The 23,487-nt window shown below is 32.5% G+C and overlaps 1 protein-coding gene across 10 annotated transcripts in view; it reads right to left on the minus strand.

The window, feature by feature from the left end:
• The window catches only part of LOC141454133 (uncharacterized), a 113,970-nt gene that overhangs the window by 52,968 nt on the left and 37,515 nt on the right, over positions 1-23,487 (minus strand). For all 10 annotated transcript variants that reach the window (XR_012458461.1, XR_012458460.1, XM_074128006.1 and 7 more), the window contains 4 exons: positions 19,484-19,565; positions 10,881-17,306; positions 10,638-10,805; positions 9,445-9,988 (listed from right to left, as the gene is read on the minus strand). Coding sequence is in view for 8 of the 10 variants with exons in the window: in XM_074128006.1 (XP_073984107.1) it covers positions 9,445-9,988; positions 10,638-10,805; positions 10,881-17,306; positions 19,484-19,546 (7,201 nt within the window). In the remaining 2 variants the exon portion in view is untranslated. The remainder of the gene's footprint in view (positions 1-9,444; positions 9,989-10,637; positions 10,806-10,880; positions 17,307-19,483; positions 19,566-23,487) is intronic.

The following is a 23,487-nucleotide window of genomic DNA, read 5'->3' on the forward strand; positions in this document are numbered from 1 at the left end:
AATTACTATTTTGCAGTTGAGGAATTCTTTTCCTTACTCAGAATTTTCGCAACATCCTTCTAAACTGTGATAAGGAAGTGACAGGACTGTATAATGTATAAAGAGATAGAAATTCAAAGATAAATCCATTTTCTCCCTTTCACAGAATAATAGATTTTCCATGATTTTGTCATGATCGCAAAAAATTTTCTTGCCTGGTTAGAGAAAAAAAATAACAACATAATGCACGTAACTTTTGCAGTGTAGCAAGTTGATATGTGCATTTATATATATTTGTAAATATCGAACACACAGGCTTTTATCACAATACACAAGTTACACAACAATTCTTTGAGCAAATATTGACGCTACTGAAGGAAATTCACAATAGTTCTTTGGGTTAAAAAATAAAATTCCTATTTTTTCAGGCGGGTTATAAAGCCTGCTTACTAAATTAGATATCGTAAACGGAACACACTATTTCTTAAATAAACCATTAAATAAAATCTAAGTCCTAGGCTGGGAATCAACTTAAAACCACAATACATCTTAGCTTTGCGGGACTCGCCTCTAACCGTTCTGGTTAGATCTTTGGATTATCCTGGAATACATCATTTAGAGGAGGCTGTGTGAGTGATTCAGCCAATTTGTTTTGAGGGAAGGAATAAAACATAACATAATGACTGACCAATTCCTGGAGTGCGAACTGAAATACATACTGCACCTTATTTTCTATTGTAATATATTAGTAATAGGCCTATTATTATTATAGGACATAGTGTCAGATTGGCCTTGCATGGAACAATAGGAGCACCATTCTACATTTTCCTATTAAAGCCGGCCCAAATGGGATAAACTATATTCCATGTAACAATCATTCATTTCGAGACGAATTTCTGTGAAAGCATTTAATAAAAATAAATAAATTCTTGAGATTGTTTATCGTAATATTGTGTAATAAAATTAAATTAGCATTTCTTGGAACCGATATAATCCAAATGGATATATATATATATATATATATAGTCAGGCATCATATTTATTTATTTTTTAATAGAACATTCTGTACAGAATATATTTTAGAGCAATCTGTGGATAACACCACTTTTTTAAAAAAGGAAATTTTAATTGATTTATTGCCTGTCGTCATGTACTAATAACTTAATTATATGACACTGACGTTAATTTAAATAACGAACCCTCATACCCTAAAAGTTTAAAACAAGAGCAATAAATGAATTAAACTCAAAAATTAGACTGTAATCATCATTATTACTCTTTTTTCTTTGAACTGTTAATTCATTTCGACATTTCCAACGCAAACAAAAATCGACATTCATTCGTCAACAATTTCTAGATTTAAAAAAATTGAAATATTTTGGTGAACTCAGTGTTGAAGATAGCAGTGTCTGGTTTAGAAGATGAGAAAAATCCTATCTATTTCATTAGGAAAATTTCAAAACTTCTATTATTAAAGTTATTGTTTGAAGGAAATAATTACCTTATATGTGTAACCGTACATATCACTTCTTTCTCAAAACGTCACACCTCATTTTTAAAGCAAAATAAACAAGAAATACTGGTAAACTCAATTTTAAAATCAACCAATTTTTTTTATTAATTTGTAAAAATATTCAAAAATTAGAGAGCATATAGTTAAAAACACTGTTTTTGTCCTCGAGAGTTTTTTGTTATTAGTGGAATACAATGTTTATATCTTGTCGAAGCCCGGTTTGCTATTTGTTTAAATTTTGTAAGACAACCTGGTTCTTTGAAAAAATGAAGTCACCAACTAAGAGATTACTAAAAGTATTGCATAAGATGTTAAATAAACTACAAAAATATAAATTTCATTGATATGAAAACATGGAAGGCTTAAAATTAAAAAAAACAAACAAAAATACCAGATAACTCTCATGAGAACTAAGAACTTAAAATCGTAACTTAGAATCGTAAACTTAAAAATGAATGAAAAATTAAGAAACTGAACTTCGAAATTCTAAAAGCTAATATTTAATAAGAATTTGTACAAAACTTGTGGCAAAACAAATTTGAATACAACTTCAAAAAATATACTTTGTTCATTGATAGATCTTAAAAACAAAATAATATTACGCATAACAAACAAAATTTTAAACTTTCTTACCGGGTACAGGATGATTTATGGGGAAACAAAAAAAGATTCAAGGAGCGAACAAATATTTACTCTTTAACAATCACAAAATCTTCTCAACGACTGACACGGACGGAACACTGGGTTCAACTGGAATGAATCAGACCTTCTCCAACACTCTATACCTGATTCTATTCAAACTGTAACCTCCCCACTTTTTATACTTCCCCTTCTTAAAGACCTTCAGGCCAGTTTTTTCCCCTCTTTGGTTAAAAAGGAAAAAAAAAAAATCTTTGATCCCTTTAAAAGTGAATGATTTTCGTTTTCAAAAACTTATATTTGAGATTTTGTGAAGAATGTCAAAGTAGAATCTTAAAAACAAAATTCTGCCCTAGTACCCAACCACATGTATCAATTTCTTGTAACACATTTTTTGTGGAGAAAATTTCCCTTTTTTAACTATTCTGGTGGAAACTCCCGACTTTTTTTTTGGACTACTTTTATTCATTTCTCTATTTTCAACGCTTAAATTTTCTTCTGTATATTTTAGAACTAAATTAATTGGTCGTGATAAATTTCATTGGTTCGAAACAAAAATCCTCATTGGAGGAAATAAATCGTAACTTAAGAGCTCGTTCCAAACCTTCAAACCTTACTGCCCTATAAATTGAAAAGTGCGCTAAAAATCTTCGTGCATTCGCCCACTATTTCTGTAGGCCGTATGTGAGTGACAAGAGTTGGCCAGGATAAGATGACTACAGGGATCTCCTCAATAGAATTTTCCAGGAAAGATAGTTCAAATATAAGTTACAAGAACTCCATATATCCAAATGGTACATCAAGTAAGACAATCGTTGAAAATCGTGGTACTTCTCGGATGACCAATTTTGACCAAAACCTTAATACGTAATCCTCAGGGGGTGTCTAAACGAATGATTAATATCAACTTTCTGCGATTTTTCGTTTTGAGAATCAATGGGACACACACAGCGTAGAACACTCTGTAAACTTCTTTTTAAAACGGATATTTTAGGTGAAATCTAAAAATCGAAAACCTGCACTTCTTACTATTAGAGGAATAAGATGTCTAGCAATCAAAGTTATTGAATAAACCAAAAGTTATTTTAAGCAATTCAAAAGAAACTTTTAAAGTGCATTAACATAAACAAAGAAAACATTAATAATTTTTTTTTCCGAAGGCTCTTTTCAAACTTGGTGCGGTCATAACTTTAGGTATCTATAGAAACAACAAATTGTAAAGAGAGAGACAAAAAATCTACTGTCATCACTTTTAAAGAGGGCTTAGTGTACCGTATATAAATGGTACTTTTCTGAAAGGGTATAATTACCAAATGTAGGAAGGAATCTTAATCTACTAAGTACGAGTACTAAGATTATCCCAAAGAATTTAAAAACCATTGGCTATAACACTATTTGTCCACCTTTCTACCCAGATGTGTGTTTTTATAAAGAAAAACGAATGGAAATATTTATTTATTTTAATGTCATCTGCCTAGAACGGTAAGTTTTAGATTATGAAAATTGTCCTTGAAATTAATGACATACATCATCCTCATGTCGTCAAGTCTAGTTATTTATTCCACCTAATATTGAGATTATGTAGAATTTTCGTAATGTTTTTCTTCATAAGGTATACTGTAAAAGATTCAAAGATTTCTTTTTTAATCAACAGAGATAGGTTTTCTAGATTAGCAATAAATGGTTGAATCATGGCCAGAATTTCCTGCTGCTATTTAATCAGATAGAGTTCGCATTCCATTTCGCTGAAGCTATTTGAAAAATATTATCATAAAATAATAATGGCCCTCTCACACAATTTTCTCTTATCCAATTCCCAAGGTTTTTTTTTTTCTCAAGCTCCTGAAGATGGACAGTGGATTTGATCCCCAAGAGTTCCAAAAAATAAAATTTGCCTATAGTGCAGTAATGGACAAAACGAGCACTTATTTTTGGGAAAAGCTGAGAATAGAAAAGTCTGCGCAATACTTCTCTTTACACTTGTAAAATAAACAATTGTAAATAATTTTGTTTTTTATAAAAACTCGTTAAATCAAAGAAATTTATACTATCTCTTCTCTTGTGGACTGTTACTGAAGTTCGTTTACATTGTGATCTAATTTTCCATTTTAATTTCATCTGCATACATATTTTTATGGTTCCCTAAATTTTATAAATAATTCACGTGTGTATATTTCCATATTTTCTCTATATAAACAAAAAACAAAAACTGGTTAGAAATTATACTTTTCTTTTTGTTAAGAATATTAGTTATTACTTATGAGATAAAGAATTTTAATAATTTGATAATGATATGAAAGCTCAAAGTGCATTGGTACTACTTTCACAAGGCTGATGAATACTTTTATTATTATTCAATTGTGAAAAATAATTTATGTTCCCTTTGTCATTTAAATGGAAAAGAGTCGTTATATCACTTCTTAGTTGCGTGTCCGCGTTATAGCGATACTAAAAGTAAATGGTTAATGATAGAGCTTCTTAATGGAGCTGACTGGATCAGCTTGACAAATTACTGTAAAGAGGCTCATGAACTTCGAAAGAAGTTGTTAAATGCATAATTATTAATTTAATAAAATATAGTGCAAAGTAATGTTGTTAAGACAGTATACGTTTATGTTAGCGAGTTAATTTTGGATGTCTTCTTTAATAGATTGATTTGTTAATTACAAAGTTATTTATGCTATATTTTTTTTTATGTAATATTTAAGATAATTTGAATATGACCTCCAGGATAAATGTAGTATCAATATTATCACGTTAATCAGAATTATAAGTATCAATATTATCACTTTTTATCATTACTAATTACTAATATTTAGGTTGGCTTATTTGTTTAAAGTAGATTAAGCGAATAAGCCTGAAGATTGAATTTAATTTATAATTATGTGAAAGTGGCAGTGGTCCCCACTCCGGCGACGCTTGCAAGTAGTTGTGTCTTCTGATTTTTGTTAGTTATTAAGATAATATGTTTTAGTTCATATTGTATATTGTATGAAGATTTGAAATAAAAAATAAAATAAAAAATTATTCAACTGTGTTCAGACAGAATTATTGGTATGGAAATTCCTATCTCTTTGGCGTAGAACAAATTGGCTACTCTCTAAGACAGTCACAAATTCTATGCAGACAATTTAAGTGTTATTGAAAGGCTAGATTTCATTCAATACGAGTACTTTTAAAGGTTTTATCTAGAACTCAGTCCATAAATCCTCGCAATAGGGTGTGTCATACTTTATATAGATAAATAAACCCAATGAGCACACAAAAATGGCTGTTTAGAAGGCAGTTTTAACTCTATTTTCCTTTCTCTTCTACACCAAACATATCTACCAAACACTAGCTATGCAGAACAAAATATTTTACAAAGAAAATCGTTCCAAATTCAAATCAACATTTTTTCTTATAGTAATACCACTCTCTAAAAACATTCAGGAGCCTAGCAAACCTCTATTTCAATCAAATAAGATAATATTTGTAAAAATTTGATAAGACCACAACACTTCCTCTTATTAATTAAGTAATAAAAAGTAATAAAACAGCAAACAATACAACTCACGCCAGATGACAAATGTTTTATTAATGAAAGATTCATGGTCTCAATCTTCTAATAGAGTTTGTTTATTTTTGAATATTGAACTTGAATTTACTACGAAAAGATAAAGGCAAATTTTACCTCCAGAGAAAACTCCCTTGATTTTTACACTTTTACCCTAGAATAAATCGAAATTTAATTATGAAACCTAAATATTACTTTTACCATTAAAAAGACAAGAAAAAGGAAAAGTGTGTAACGATGCATGTTAAATGTGTAGAACTATTTAGGTCATTATTGTACACTGGTTTTGTTGATTTTTCAATTACTATTTAGGTGAAAAGAAAGTTGATTTTTTTAAAAATAATAATAAAATGATTTATTTAAAAGTTTTTTGCTATTGATTATTTTTATTTATAAAAAAAAAAAATGGTTTAGCTTAACTACAGCGTCACAAATTAGTGATGACTGATCAAGTAAAGTTCATTCTTCAAAACTTACGATTAAATCTAGGTTTCAGACTATCCTTCATTTACCAAAAATAGCTTTATATAAACAATTTATACACGTCAAGCGATTTAAAAAAAAAAAATACTGAGACTAGTAAAAGTTGGAATTTTAAGGGAAATAAGTTTAAAAAATTATTTATCTACATTAGTAATCAGTACACTAAGCATAAAGAAAATGAAATGTTGAAAAATTAATTTGCAGTGAAGCTTACGGTGGATTGATTTCGGCGACAAACTTATTAGCGTTACGTAAAGCGAGTGGGATATTTGAAGGAATAAAAGAAAGAGGACTGGCTGAAACGAAAATAAAAAATTATCTTCACATTAGTTTTTTTTTACTCGACTTTAACAAAGTCTGTACAAAGGCAATAATCATCGGTGTGAAAAGGTCATCAATCGGCTAACAGACTATCTACGAAACATTAACATGTTTAAAAGCATAAGGTCTTGTTATCTGGTAGCGTTAGCCTGTATGTGTTTGTTGGTAGATGATGTGTTCCAACAATTAACAGACAATAACATTCTATGTGGGTTCATCAGAGATGATAGTAGTTGACTCGACTCCTATTTAAAACTATCACATTCAAGAAAAGGTCAATAAAAAACCATAACGTCCCAACAAAAGTTTTGTTCCGTTATATAGTGAGACAGGATGAACTAAAGAGCTGAAAAAATAGCATCAGAAAGTCTCGTTTCTGGTAACAGATTTCGGCCAAAACCTTATTGTACGAAACGACAGTAAAACGTAACGGAATTCTAAGTTTGAACCTTCAGCGGCTCTACACTCTCTCACACACGCACACATACAAACATAGGCAGTGAGAGAGGAGAGAGAGAAGGCTCGAATTCTTTTTCCACATCGAGACTAATAAACTCGTCATTAATAGAAATAACTTTCTTTTTTATTTTTCTAGTTATTTTTAACAACTAATTCAGTTGCGACATATTCTCAGTACACCATTCACAAGAATCTGTTTAAATAAAAATTTTACCTTCGGACAAGCTAAACTGGCATAAGAAAAACATATTGGGCTAATGCCAATACGGTGATTTATATGAATGAAAAAGATTTATGAGTTTTGACGAAAGATAATAAAAAGATCTAAAGGATAATATCTAAAGATGCAATAATGTCTATGGATCATACCGGTTTCCACTACTGTAATGCCATCTACTGAGGCCCGAAACAACTACTTTCAACAAATAATTATGTACGACATTATCATAAAAATGATTACTTTAAAGAAATCATTTCCGCACTATTTCTGCAATTAGCTCAGACTTTACTTCGAAAGTGAATTAATGGTGTCCCAAATTCTCATATGTTTAATTTTTTTATTTCTTAAACATAGATTATGCTTGAAGTCAATTATCTATCTCAAATAGGAGTACAAATAGAGAAATATTGAAAATTGAAACATGAATACGGATATCCTAATTTTAAAGCTACGTTTGGAAAGATAGAATTTTTAACCAGTCATCATTCTGACCTTCAATCTTTAGATATTTATTACCCTTAAACAAACAATGCCATAGGTTGGATGGAAGTAACGCTTAAAAGAGTCCTGCAGTTAAAGATCAGAATTAAACTGCTTTTACGTCAACCTCTAGAAACCAAACATTCCACGATTTATTTTGCTCGTACGATGGTTTTGAGGGGAGTGAACACTAAGTAATTATTTCCTACAATACAATATAGTGGTATTTAATTCAAATGAAAATTATGTCTGACAGGAGTGAAGTGAAAAAAAATACTAATAAGATGCCAATATGCGTGGGACAAAACACTTGTTTTTCTGTTTTTTAAATCTCTCTATCTTGTAGACACTTGGGCCTCTATTAAGATGCTTAATATTTTTAGTTTCCATCGCCTACTCTTCTGTTTCCATTGGCCTAAGGCTTACTCCCCCTTTCAAGCAAATTTTTAACTTATTATTTTGAATTTAAACAACCTCTATTAATAGAGTATATATCTCGTAAGCTATTTATTTCTCACTACATCACAAGTTCATCGCACCCTCTCCACTAATTCATTTATTCAATTTTACAAGTGTATTATGCCACCACAAACACTTTTTCCCGGTTAGTTAGTTTTAAAATTTAGTTTTTTTAAGAATCACATATATAAGTACAACAATTTAAAAATTTATGTCTGAGCAAAGAAAAACTTGTAAATTTAACATCCGCAAATTATTTTTTATATCAGTTTTGTGAAAATTTATTAAACATAAATTTGAGTTCTATTTGTTTTTCTACCAAGGTTCAAGATACTTTTAGTTATTTTCCACTTTACTTTCTAATAATAATAGAAATCTTTTTCCTTTTGTAGATGTCCATTATTACGGACTGCAATATTCAGAAATTTAAACATTAACATGCTTTCGGACAAGTGACCGAAGCTCCACTTAAATTTAAGACGAAGTTTTTTCAATGATTCGTTTTTCTGAAATAATTTATAATTTTTCTGTCAGCCACTTCTTTGTGTTTTCACCATTAGAAACGAATATATTGAGCTTTCTTATACAAAATTTCTCAATAAAAGGCTTTTATCTAGTATCAATGAGAAAATAATGGTATTCAAATACAAAAATCTAAGTCAATTGTTTGAGATCACCTTTTACTCTAGAAAGTCTAAAGAAATATCACTAGAAAGTGGATGTGATTTTCGAATTTATCAGCCACTTTTTCATTAAATTTAGCACATAAAATAGATACCCACATGTCTAATTTTCATTTTTCGGATACACTTACTTTAGTGGGACATCGAAATTAAACTTATTGCGTTTTAGAGGAATTCTTTAAAAATGCAGATATAGCATGTAGTCTTAAGAAAAAATCTTTCAGAACTATAAACTTTTAAACAATAAACTAATAATTTCAAATCAACTTTAGAAGAAGAAGAAGAAGGAGAGAAAAAAAAATTAAAATGATACTTTTATTATAATGAAGCATTTTCCGAATTTCAATTTGAATATTACACGTTAAACAAACGTATTTATTATTGAGTTATTAATACTAACGTGTATTTAAATAAAGAGCTGTCTGTAGAAAAAAATTCAACCTCATTAAATCTGTTTGTAGTATTTCTAACTAAAACCTCTTACTTTTTAGGGGTAACTAATGAAAGTAATGTACGATCCTGACTGTTTCCGAAGGCCCATTTAAAGAAAATACATGATCATTTACTTCAAATGATCGCGCTTTTGATTTAATTCACACGATATAAGTGATCAATAATTGATTTAATATCAATAAAACTGAAGCTAACTCACCAGTAGTTGTGGTTTCATAGTTGATATCAGATTTAGAATCTCTGGATGTAAGCTCTATTCTGTTTCTGCGGTCGAGAACGTTTTCATCTGTCTCAGATTTCTTCCTATCCGCTGAAAACTTTCTTTCGGTCGGTTTCTCTGCTGGCTGTTTCGCTTTTGGTTCCAGTTTGCCAACTAGCTTCCTATCCGGCGACTTTCTATCGGTTGATTTTGGTGTCTGTTTCTCAGGTGAATTTCTATCAACTTTTCTATCTGGTAATTCACGTTTTGGTGAACTTTCTTTTCTTACCGTTCTTACCGTTTCAGTCCTCGTTTCAGTCTTTCTTGATTCTACTCGCCTGTCTGGTGATTTCCTTTCTGGAGATCTGGTAAAATTCCTTTCTGGAGATTTGGTAACTTGTCTTTCTGGAGTGACTCTCTCGGTTCTTCTCTCCGGAGATTTGTGAACTTCATGCCTTTTCGTTACGTTATCACTAGTTGTTTTTGTCGAGCGTGCGTACAAAGTTGTACTTTCATCTGGTTTACTGAATTTCGGAGATTGAGCCTGTAAAAACAAGTTTTATTTTAGTGTGACTTATTAATAAAAATAAAAAAACTCACAAACCATGCCAATATATCTGTTTTTTCCTGGTCAGAAATTTATAAATTAAATTAGTTATTAAAACAAAAGTTTCTGAACACATTGATTGTTTTAAAAGTTTGGATTTCGATTGTATATACCGAAATCCTTGTATATTGGGTCCCTCCAAGTCCTTTTAACATTACGATCTAAATGCAATAATCCTCCTTCTGGAAAGTTCTCTACTAGAACTAATTTTGAAATAGTGATCGTCTGTTAATTGCCACCTGCTATTAACCTGATTACTGAAGTCTGCCCTCTGGATCAATAAGAAAACACTAGTGAAAAATAAAGTGCAGTGGGCTAGTACGATATATATTTGAAATCCAATTAAGAAAAAAAAACCGACAGCAAATAAGTCAAATCTTTAAAATATTCAGGCAACTATTTAAGATAATGCAAGGTGTTTCATGGAATAGTTAACAACATAAGATGTTCCGCATTTTAGCGATCACGTGAATGCATTTAATTTTCACTCCTGGTATTCAAGGGTGTTTTTACTGACTTTGAAATATTAAATCTGATTCATGAGCTTTGAAAAGAGATAGTTCCTCGTAACTTCAATGAGACTTACTTTGATATCCTTTACGGATGGTATGGTTGTGGTGTACGTGGTGGTAGTTGTGGTAGTGACCGTTCTAGATTTGCCTGGAGTGTTGTATTCTTCTTCTAATTGTTTCTTAACGATCCTTATCTGAGCCCTTATTCGACGTCTCTCATCATAACCAACAGCTTTTAAAAGCTAAAAAATAAAATGCAGTATTATAAACATTAAATTACACTGTTAAAAAAGATTTTAAGTAAATTAATTACTAACCAAGTCCTCGAGTACTTCTAGGTCAAAGATATCTTCAATTTCTGGCAAATCACCGTGGGTTGTTGGCTTTTTTGAAGTAGTTTTAGTAGTTACGGTGGTTACTTTTGTAGATGATGGTGTTTTACGAAGAGTGACTCCAAATTTACCTTCTTTATGCACTTCAACCGTTTGTTCTGAATGTTTAAACAATGTGTTTACATCTCTGTCTTTTATAGATGGTTTAATTTCTTCTGATTCTGGTTTAATTTGACGAGAAGGGGAAGTCTCTGTTTTGGACGGTCTCTTTGTTAATTCCACAGTCTTCTGAACTCCTCTAGTTGCTTCAATTACTTTACTAGGACTTTTCATTCTTTCATCCGGCTTTAATGGGCTCTTACTTCTTTCTTTTGGTTTTGTTTGGCGATTTGTGGGGAATTCTTCTTTCGATGGTCTGTGGGGATAATCTTCCGGTTTAGAAGTTTTTCTGGTAACTTCATCTAGTCTGCTGGTTTTCCCTGTTGGTTCCTCGGGTTTGGAAGTTTTCCTCAATAAATCCACTGGCCTAGTAGGACTTCTTTCATGTTCCTTAGATTTAAATGGAGCCTTGTCCAAAACGTCTGGTTTAGAATCTCTTCTACCTTTTGGAAGTTTGTCTGGTGTCTGAGATCTAACAGTACTTGCTACCGTGCTTCTCAGATACGAGTCAGTTCTTTCTGCTTCTGTTTGCCCTTGCCTTATAGGGCTCTGTTCGTGTTCTTCAGGTGTCTTGTCCAAAACTTCTGGCTTAGAATCTCTTCTATCTTTAGGCTGTTTTTCTGGGGTATGAGATCTTACCGAACTTGCTACTGTACTTCTAAGATAAGATTCAGTTCTTTCTACCTTGTCGGATACATGCCCTTTAGCGGTTAACTGATCATATAATTCATCTGGCTCAGGCCTGTTTTTTCCTCCTTTTGGAATCGCTTTCTGTGGTTTGGCCCTTCCTGTATCTTTTACAGGAGATTTAGGCTTATCTACATTTTGAGCTTTACGTTCAAAAAAATCTTTCTTGGACGAAATATTTGCAGTTGGCCCTGAAGGTTTACGATCTAGAGATTTTTTAGGTTCTTTTTTCTCTGGCTGTTCTCTAGCATTTTTTGTTACTTTAGACGTTTCGACAGGTTCAGGAGGCACATCTGATTTTGTAATTTTGGTGGTTATTTCTTTAATTTGCTGTTCTTCATATTTTTCTTCATCATAATTTATTTTTTCTTGTCGATCAACAGTATTGTAATTCTTGGGAGCAGACTTTGGCTTTACAGGTTGATACGTTGGAACAGTTTCGTCGTCACTCGGTACTAAATCAGTTGTTCTTGCAGATTTTGGCAGTTCATTTATTTGTTTAGATGGATAACTAAGCCTTTCTTCCGGTTTCCTTGTTGGTTCAGTTTCTCGAACAGATTTGCTCTGTTTTGGAGAAGCTACAGTCGGTTTAATGAACGGTTCTGGCTGAGTTTCATATATATTTATAGACTTAGTAGAAGTAACATTAACTGTAGTCTGGTTTTTAGCTATATTTTCAAATAATGCTTTCGCTTTAAGAACAGATTTCGCACTATCAATTTGAACCTCTGGTTTGCTGATTTCCTGTTCTCGTGTTTGTTTTGCTGCTTCAAGAAATTCATTAACACGTTCTGCCACACTTGTTCTGACTTCCGTTTCTTCATCGTCTAAATCAGTAACCTGCACAGTAGTTTGATCTCTAAACGGGACAGGTTTAACTTTATCATATGTGTCAGCGTCCGTATCAGGCTCACTTATGAAATCTGCATATCTAGGATTTGATTCGCCATCTTCACTTGTAGAGCAAAATGGAACTCCAGTTGCTGGATAACCAGGACTAGACTCTCGTGATGATTTTGGGTGTTGTACTATAACTGTGAGTAAATCTTGATTTGAATTTTTAATGACAGATTCTCTTTTCTCTTCACGATTTGTCGTGGAATAGTGTTCATCAATTATTAACTGTTCTCTAACTTCTGTAATTTCCTCTTCTTCATCAGAAGACAATAAGTCTTCACCTTTTACTGGTACTTTTCGCTGAACGTCATCACTTGGAGTTTTAGTCATGTAATTTACTGATTTGGGTTCTTTCAAATTTTGTTTTGGTTTTGTGGTAGGTTTCTTCTGGGACTGTTTCAATGGGTAGTTTGGCGTAATTTCCTTCGCACTTGATTTGACAATTTCTACCTTATTTATTCTAGTTGTAGATTGCCTAGTGTCGTCTGTAGTTTGTGAGTTATCATCAAAATCTACATAAAACTCTTCTGGTGGACACTCATCTTCCAGGTCGGAAACATCTTTTGGTTTTTCATGTTGCAGAAACTCTACAATTTCTTGAGATTTTCTATTAGTTACGGTCCTAATGTCTTTTGCATGAGTAGTTGTTTTCTTATTCAGAACAGATTCACTTACAGGTCTTATGGGTTTTTTGTTTTCTTTTTGATTAGATGGATGACGTACATCCTTAGACGGAACGGAACCTGTTTCTTTTGGACGTCTTTGTTGCGGGATATTTTCCTTACGAGTGGTAGGACTGGTATAAGGAGTTGTAGCAAGTATGGCTGGCTTTTTAGGAGACGATGTTGGAATCTTTTTTATATTTCCATTACTTAGTTGAACTGGACTTTCTTTTGACTTACCAAGAGGTTTTCTTTCCGTAACTTTAGTGGTTTTGGTCACAGTTACAATCGTTCTTTCGCTTAGTGGTGTACGGGTTTTTTGAGGACTAGTATAGGAATTATTTTGTGGTTTTCTAGCATTAACTGGAGTCCGATTTATGGTTTCCGGTCGTTCTTTAGAAGTTTGAACTCTTGAAACTGGTTTAGTATCTGCCCGTGGAATGCTAGATTTTCTAGGAAGTTTATTTGTTTCTGAGATAACAGTTCTTCTAGTAGTTTTCTGTGTGTCTGTTTCGATCTGCCTCACCACGTTTCTTGGACTATCACTTGGCTTGTATTTCTGAGGTGATGGTTGTTGAGGTCGCCGTCTTAATGATGGCCTATCAGGACTTACTAATGATCTTTGAGGAGACGTCGCACTTGGTCTCCTTCCTGGTGAACGTCTTTCTGGACTTTCGGCTGGTGAACTAGGTTGCTTTCTAGGTGATTCTGGACGAAATTTCTGTAATGATGGTTCAGGTTTAGAACTTGGAGATGATTCACGAGGCTTTTTTTTGGGAGTGTGTTCGGTAATTTCTTTTGACGTCCTTCTGGTTTCAACAGTTTTTCTAATAGTATCTGCCACTTTTTCTGGTATTGTTCTATGCTTTTCTTCTGATATGAACGTTTTGGTTTCTTTTTGAGAGGTGGTAGTTTTTTCTGTTTTGGAAGGTTGTGGCCGTCTCGTAGTTCTTTCTGGACTAGGTGATGATGAAGGAGTTCTGGTAACTGGTCTATCTTTCATTACTTCGTCATCCCTACGAACTGGTGACTGAGATTTTTCTTTTAGTCGTTCAGAACTGGAATATGGAGATCTTCTAACACTTTCAACATTTGTTATTTCGGTTTCCTTATTAACTTTCTTAATCGAAACACAAGAATCTACTTCCGTTACAATTTTGTCAGTAGAACTAGTTCTTTGAGGCATACTATTTTTAGGTTTATCACTCTCCTGACTCTTATTCGTCGGTTCCTTCGATATAGGCCTAACTTCTTCTTCTCTCACTCCTACTCTTGCATCCATTTCATCATTTATAATCTGTCTTTCAGTTGTAATCAAATTTATCGTCTGTCCTTTCTCTTCTACATTGGTGCGAATTTGTTTGATTGGCGCAAAAGCACTGCGATCAGGACTAAATTCATGAGGTTGATCTCGAACTCTGTTTTCTCTAATTTCTCTACTTACAGAACCTTCTGAACTATATTCTGGCGATTTATCTCTTGGAACAGAAGGTTCCTTGTGAAGAATATTTTTTTGATCAGTAACAACAGCATTTTGTTTTGTAACAACAGTTGTATTTTCGTGCCTAACAGAAACATTTCTGTCTTGAGATGTGACACAAGTACTCTTTTTGTAAGTACTATGAGAAACATCAGAGTCACTATCTGTTGTAGTGGTTGTATCTTTAGGTCGGTTCTTTCTAGTCGGGCTCGTGGAAGGAGAAGCACCAGGCGTTGAAACACGAGTTTTGTTAACAGCCTTCGCTTGTGTAGAGGAAAATTTTCTTTTCGTTTTAGTAGCAGTTTCTTTAACAGAATTAGTTTTTGATGTGTCGGATGATTTCCGCCTTGTATCTTTTGATTTCTCAATGGTAAAACTACCAGCGCTTACTCTTCTTTCACGATCGGGTGTTTTGTTAGAAGATGGCCTGTATTTCCTCTCTGGGCTGCTTCTGTCTAAGGAACTTTTAGATGTAGATCTTGGTTTAGTCTCTGGACTGCTCCTGTCGAGGGAACCTTTTGATGTTGCCCTCATTCTCCGTTCAGGACTGCTGCGGTCAAGCGAACTTCTAGAGGGAATTCTTTTCGTTGGTGAAGGAGTTGATCTATCAGGACTAGCTCTCAACGTACTAGCAAAAAAATCATGAGACGGACTGTTGTCAACACTAATTCTGTTATAAGACTGTTGATATGTTGTCACATATTGTCCATCAGTAGCTTCTTTTGGTAAATCAAGAGACGAAGGATGTTTTACAATTTTTTCCCTAGGCTGAACTGAATGAGATGGTTCTTTTGGTGATGTATCAGTTGGGGTGTGATAAGTTGGTACAAAATCGTTTGGCGATGAGTACGAAAGTGTTTCTTGATTTGGAATGTGAGCGGAAGAATGAGATGGAGACGTAGGGGGGGCAGGATAGCTTGTGACTGGCTGTGTCTGGGGTGTCTGTGATGAAACTGGAGTAGAACTTGGAGTAGGTTGTTTTGGAACTGACTTGGATGACGGCTGACTTGGAGCTGGTTGAGTTGAAACAGGTTTCTCTTCATGGTAAGTGAATTCACCATCTTTACTTGAAACCACAGTCCAATTATCGCCATCTGTGACTCTATGCGGACTTACAGGCGTAGAATGTGCAGGTGTGTTCTGACTAGACAGATAGGTATCTAATTTATGAATTTCATTCATAATTTTTTGGTCAGTCACAGTAGAATTTACTTCACAATCAGTACGGCTAGTACGTTGAACTCTTGAAGTGTGTCTTGTATCATCAACTTCATTTCTTTGCACCCGAGTTTCTCTTGTATCTTCAATGTTATCATTTATATATTTATTTTCCTTTCTTCTACTATCTTGAGTGTCAATTCTTTCATTAGTGATGTACTTCCTAGAATCAGTACTTTGATTGTACCTATCCACTATGTCTTTTTCATGATCCTGTACTTCCCGAATTACATTCTGAGAATAAGTTTCATTAACGTTTTTACCTTCTCTGGAATCACGGAGTTCATATAATCGCTCGTTTTGTTCTGCGAGTCGCTTTTCGTTTGTAGTTTGGGAATTTTGTATGTTTACTTCGTTTGTTCGTAAATGTTGATCGTTCTTTACATCCACATTTTCCTGTGTACTATGGTAAGTGAATTCCTGGGAATCACTTTGCACATTACGAGAACTCGTGCGACTTGTATTAGAATCATTAGTTACACGTGTTGAACAGTTATCTTCACTGATATTGGTGTCATTAATTTTTGAAAATTCTTTATTTGATCCCACAATACGTCTGTTAACTGAGGTGGTATCGTCCAAAGAGGCTAACTCCCGTGTGTCCCTATCATCTACATCTCTTAAAGACTGAAATTCTTGACCAGAAGTAACTTGGTAATTTTGTTGTGATGAACTTGAAACCACTCTTCTTGAAGAAGAGCTAGACGATGACCATTTTGTGGTACTCGTTGAAGATGTAGAGCTCTTTTGTTCACTCTTCATCTCTGAACTCTGTTCTTTGGCAGATTTAACCATAGTAGTTGTATTATCACCAGAATCAGTTTTTGATGAAGAAACCATTTTTGAAGCATGACTTTGATGTTCAGATTTGGCCGACATATTGTCATCAGTCTTCGACGAAGATTCATGTAAGTTATGTGCAGCCATTGCCATCTGGGTTCCAGTATTTCCTTCTTTAATTAAACCTTGTCCTTCAGTTACATTAGATTTCATTTCTACAATGGCACCATCATCATTACCAGTGGCGTAGGTATGCTCTTGCCTGGAATTCCAATAACCATTACCTTGTTCAGCGCGCTGGCTGAAATCTCTAGTTGGTGATTCAGAATCTCTTATTTCTTTTGTTTTCATCGTAATAAATCCTTGGTCACTGATTGAATCAGCATGAGTTTTGGCCAAATGTTTACGACCTGTTACTTCTGTTACCACATCTCCAGTTGTATAGAAATCTTTTAATCGTTGTTCACGTAGTTTATACATTCTAGCTCTTATTTCTTTCTTCCTTCCAAAATCTTCAGTATCGGCCCACTGTAACACAAAATTCAGATTGCAATTAGTAGTAATAATAAAGTTTATTTAAATTAAAACCTCAAGATACAAGATTTCCTTTTTAAACAGTACAAAATACTTTAATCGGCATGGTTTCTACCATCTGCCATTGTTTGAAACATATATTGAAACATATCTGCACAATAAAGCAAGTAAAGTTATGAAATAAATATATATGAATAGAAATAATTTTGAAAATTCGACATCGCAAAACGTAAAAAGAAACAAATAAAAACAAAAAATTATATTAATACTTCTTAAAATCTGAGGAAGGGAGAAATCTTCAGGAAGAATTAATATTACAAAGTGTAATGAGCTATCATTTTAAATACAGAAAGGAAGAAAAAGAAGGAGGGAAAGAGAGAAAATACATTAATTATTTTAATTGCTATTATTGGGTAACTAATTATCAATGATAAATTATATAAACACAAAGGCTCCTCTCAAATGACTACAAAATCAAAAAACCAGCTCATTGAGAAATTTTCCTCTAAACTTCCAAGATTTAGTTGAGTAATGAATCAGTTGAGGCCAATCGATACCATTCATAAATTTACAAATCTTTCTAATTTGATTGGAGAATAAACGATAGATAAAAAAGGCATTTACTCTAAAGCTAAGAATGTTAAATTTGAGGATTTATAATTTATAAATTTCAATAAAGCCTTTGAAGAAATATTTCAAGCCACAAATAATCTACTTCCTGGAAATTAATTAATCTATATAAACTCATTCATGAAGAAAAGAAAGTTGATTATCTAATAATTTTCCTAAAATATTGCGTGACAAGCTCTAGTAGGATAGAAGAGTAACAAATACTAGCAACAACTTAATAATAATAAATTTAGCAATAACTCGAAGAATGTTATTTTGTAACTGCTTAATTCTGCTGCTGTGTTCATAATGCTACACGGAACTTTGCTACACTTCCAACGAAAACCTTCTTTTTGCAGAGTAAATACGTCAATTTTGAAATTTCCGCGATTTCACATTTTTTACAAAGATTAATAGAGAGTAAAAATAAAAGGAGAGTACTCTGAATTGTTTAATTTTTTTGAAATTCGCTCTCTAATGATATGAATACGTACATCTTGAATTATTAATCAGTCATCAAGGATATAAATTAGCAAATGGATAGCCAAGCATCAAGTGATAAATGAGTATTTCAAATAAAGATAACATAGTTAACATAATTAAGTACACATGTGGTGTGGCACAGATCACAAACACACCTACGCATTAACTCCTTATGCAATCTTTTCAAAGATATATAAGATATATGTATGATATTATCATTCTAAATAAGTCAAGTAACACAAACATGTAGGATGAGAACACATGTAAAGAACATTTGAGTTTTTAAGATGCATTTATCCACAGCAAATATCTCTATATAGAGAGCTAAGTGTTATATTTTCTGCAATGTTATTCAAATATTATTCCATCAAAATAAATAAATGAAACGACAAATAGATCTAAATAAGGAGAGTAACATATGTTGCAAAATTGCAACGTCCAAGCGATAGTCATGTTTGTTTACAATCATTATGTACTTCATGTTTATTGACAATGATCTCATACACACAAAGATCGTAACTTAACAAATTCACAGGCAAAAAAAACCCCTTTCATTTTTCCATCTAATTGCGATTAAATAGGAAGAAATAAAACCACCAAAAATAAATAAACGAACTATTAAACGATCGACGTCGTTTTCAATTCTCAAGATTCGAAATTCGTAACATATTTACTTATATGAAAGTTTAAAAAACCATTTGATACTGTTAAGGAAAGCATGACGTCGTCCAAGCTCCATACAAATTCAATGTTTCCTTCTAAAAAATTTTCAACCAAAGTGATTAGGCTAACAAACGTTAGAAGAGTCAAACCTAATACTAAGTTTGAACTGACTACAAATTTTAGATTTTGGAATGTTCTGTTCACATCCAAATAGACATCGCGCTTAAAATAATTTTCTTACTTAAGAAGGTCTTTAACATGAATGTTAATATGATTGATCACATTTCTTTTCTACCAGGAATAAGCGAAAGTAACAGTTATCTTGAACTAACGTATTGCATACGAAATTTTATATGATCGTATTTTATAAATCTACTGATATAACTAAAATAATATTCAGAAAAACAGTTTAATACCATTCTTCGGAGAACATCTTCATCATTAATGAGCGTAAGATCGGCGCTCACTTCGGCCGCCATTTCTCTTCACCTTCTTCACCTAAAAAGAAAGTACAACATTAAAGTCATGAAGAAAAGTAAATTAGCTAGATAAGTTGAAAACTGCTTTTAATATTAAGAGAGACATGAAATGAAATCCTCAAATACATCTTCACAGTAGCTTCAAAAGGTATAGTGAAATACTCATTATTTCATATTATTATCAAGATAACTCAGTTTTGAAAATATGACATTATCAATCATAATATCTCTCCACTGGCCGAAAGAGCAAATAAAAAAAAGTCATCAAGAAAACAATAGAAAAACATTAGGTGATAAAGATAAGAATTCCTAATAGAGTATAAACATATGCGGCGCCTGACGTTAGGCAAACCGCAATGCAAACCAGTATCACGGTCAAAAGATATCTGCGGCGTTATGTTATAACTGTACGAAGATGATATCATTTTTCGGGAAAATAACCTCCCAATTATGTGAACCATTAATCTTCCTATATTTAAAATAGTTACCATCAATCACTGCTTCACATTAAATTTAAAGGAGTGGCAAATATTCACGACTTCTGGTCAGTTAGTTAGCAAATATTGCAACTTTTAAAACATCTTTTTTTTTCTAGAGTCTTAAATTTATTTTCACTACTGTTTATTGTCCAGGAAATCCTGTCAAATAATTATCCATTATATATTCACATCCAATGCATATAGTAAAAATATAACAAATAAAAATAAATGAAAATTAAAAATGGAAATCAAAGAGCGAATAAAATTCTAAAACAGAACCTAATATGCGTTTTTGGAGAAAACCAATTCTAAAATCAATTTTAGACCCAGACGATTTAGTTTCATTTTAATAAATTTAATTAATCTTCTTCTAACTCATAACCTAATCCTAACTCATACGTAGCACTAGGGCACTCGTTCTTCACAAAATCTGAAAATGAAGATGAGAAGATTGTTTAATTCCAAACCTAAAGGAACGGACTAGCAATGGATAAAACAGCTGGCAGAAAGATACCTCAGAACAGTCAATAAACGATTGTGATTTTAACAGATAGAGTAACTTAAAATAACAGTGAATAACCAGAAAGAATAAATTACAGCAGCGAATTTTAAAACTAATTTGCAAAAATAATTTTTAGCAAATTATACACGATATTATGCTGAGTGCAATAAGTATATGTAAAACAGTGGCGGAACATTACGATAACAGCCCTAGGGTAAGATTTGGAGGCTAGATTGGGGGAGCCGGTGTTGTTATATCTGCAATAGTTAGGAGGTATGTGTGGAGGCTGGTGAATGGGATATTATCTAAGATGGTAAAAGAGGAAAAAAAACGCCTTACAAACGCCCACAACAATCATTACCACCTACCCACCTCAGTAGTGCCCTCTAATGTTAATCTCCACCAGTCAATACTATTTCATTTCATCTGTTTGAACAGCTTTTTGCGCATGCAAAAAGTATTACTAAATTCTTTAGTTAAAATGGTTTATTGTATTAAGTATTTATTAAAATATATTTGTTTTTATTTGTATTAAGAGATAATTGAATTGATTTATACACTATTATAAAATATAGAACCCCTAATGTTCACATGGTTTTTCACTTAAAGACACATTTATCAAAGTCTAAGAACGTATCTAACTATCCTAAGTAGCCTTTTCACTACCTGTTAAACCCAGTTGACATACCTAACCATTCAAATACTACAACTGACATTTTTGGCAAGAATACCATCATTCTCTCATTAATCATCCCTGATTTTATCATCATAACCACAACCTTTTCTCTCCAATTCATATCTCTGGAGTCCTGGCTGGAAAATAGAAGTACAAGCAGGTAATAAAAGTAGCGTTTCCTTTAATTAGCAACATTCTTCCACTCACTTACCACAATGGAATCTCATTCTTTCCGTTGATGTAAGTTACCTTGCACTAACTATTCCCAGGAAAAAAAACTCTGATGGAACACTGCTGAAGTAAAAATATTTTCAGAAAACGCACTAGATTAGTTCAGTGCCGCTTCAAATGAAGACTCGCTGGCAAAAACTATGAGACCGACAAAGAAATAGTGACTACTACCCAGGACCATAGGATAGGTAGCGTTCAAATTTAAACCGAATTATTCAATTAAAAATTTTTAGCCACATTACTTTTATCTAGTTGTAGGATGATCGTGACTCAAAGGTCACATTGATATTAAGTAAACAAAATATACTATACACTCAAGGTTTCATTAATCAAAACAAATACTTGTAAAGCATATATGTACTTATTTACTTGTAAAAAAAAAGGAGACGCAAATTATCAGTTTTAAAATGAGTTTAATTCAAAGCTAAGAACTGCCAGAATACTACGTTGTACAGAATACCTTACTGAAAAGTTAAATAGCACTAAGCTGATCTCCATAACAAAAACTTACAGTTTTAAAAGTTAAGAATAAGGGTTGATTAAATGCCAAAAAGTACACAAATCAGCATGTACCCAACATTTCATTCATACTTCTAGTATCATACTTTTTAGAATGTATTAGATGTCACAGACCTTGAGCTGGCCTTTTTTCATACATAAATATTTTTCCGTTAGAATAATAGAAGTAATAACTCATCATCATCGTTATTATTAAAAAGACATTTCATTTTAACTCTATTCCAGATTATTGTTGTGATTTATCTTTATTCTGAATAATCATTACATTTCACTCGCCCATTAAAAAGAAAAAGGGAAAGTTAGAGTTAGTCTTTACTGCAGTAATTTGAATTCCTCTTACTTCCTCTTAAGGGATGTAAGAGAAAACAAGCTGTGAACACAATAATTTCGAAAGAGGGGAAAGAAAAATGATTTGCACAGTTCTTCTCCGTAGACGGGCAAAGAGAATTTAAACTGCGAATACGGCATGGTTGCAAATACTTCCCCTAAGTAGGTGAGAGCAAGATGACATTTAAATGCAACACATTCTAAATTCTTCTTCTTGCCTAATTTGTTCAAAGACGGGCGAAGATTTACAGAGTTAATAACCGTTAAAAAGGAACTTTATTAACGTGGGGCAAACTCCCCTCTTAATTAAATACCATCGAGACCCCAAAAAGCCGTATCTAAAATTTCAAATTGAAAGACAATTCATTCATTAAAATCAGTTCGTACGTCGATAATTTGAACGATTGCAGAACTTCCTCAAATTATTGTTAACACACTGTAAATATGTTCACTGTTATGTAAATATGTATGTAAATATGAAACTGGCAGTTTCATCCTTCTGAAACTGTGAATCAGTCACCAAAAATAATGAACAGCAAAGCTAGCAAGTTTTTTGATTAAATAATTGTATTTGTTAATCGGTAAAGTATTTCTAATTTATAAACTTGTTAAAAAATTAGTTAAACATTGTTTAGGTACTTCAGTCAAAAACTAAAGAGGAAATAAAGGCTGGAAGTTATATGATACAAGTGAACCATAATAAGGAAGTGAAAACATGCGAAGTGTAATAAATTAAAAAGAAGATTTGAAACAACAGGAAAATAATTTTACTTTTTTTAAGTTTGGTGACAAAGTAAAAAAAAAAACTGAACGGAAGAAATCATATATGAGAGATAGAAGGTATTCAATTCCAATAAGTTAAACAACCTTGTGAAGTAGATTCTTGTATAACAACAAAGAGAGAGCTGTAAAGCAGCTACCAAACATTCCTCTTCGTCTAGTTGGGTGAATCACTCGTTGGCAGTAGAGAACCAACCTATCAATTAACTGGTTAGCACGTTTATGTCATTACTTAAAAAGGTAGGAAATAAAGTTTAACTCTGCACCAGTATAAGATATTCATTAATACAAATTAACTTGTTTGAAACAAAAGTTTTTTTTCTTTTCTAGCATAAAATGTAAGAGATTCTAACGATAAGAAAGACAATATTCTCGGTTTGCATTTTAATAGTTATTATTTTCTATTGAATACATATATCGTATATTC

Source organism: Rhodnius prolixus, unplaced genomic scaffold (assembly GCF_049639745.1).
Source record: "Rhodnius prolixus isolate KJV_2025 unplaced genomic scaffold, Rpr scaffold_9, whole genome shotgun sequence".
NCBI classification, from domain to species: Eukaryota; Metazoa; Arthropoda; class Insecta; order Hemiptera; family Reduviidae; genus Rhodnius; species Rhodnius prolixus.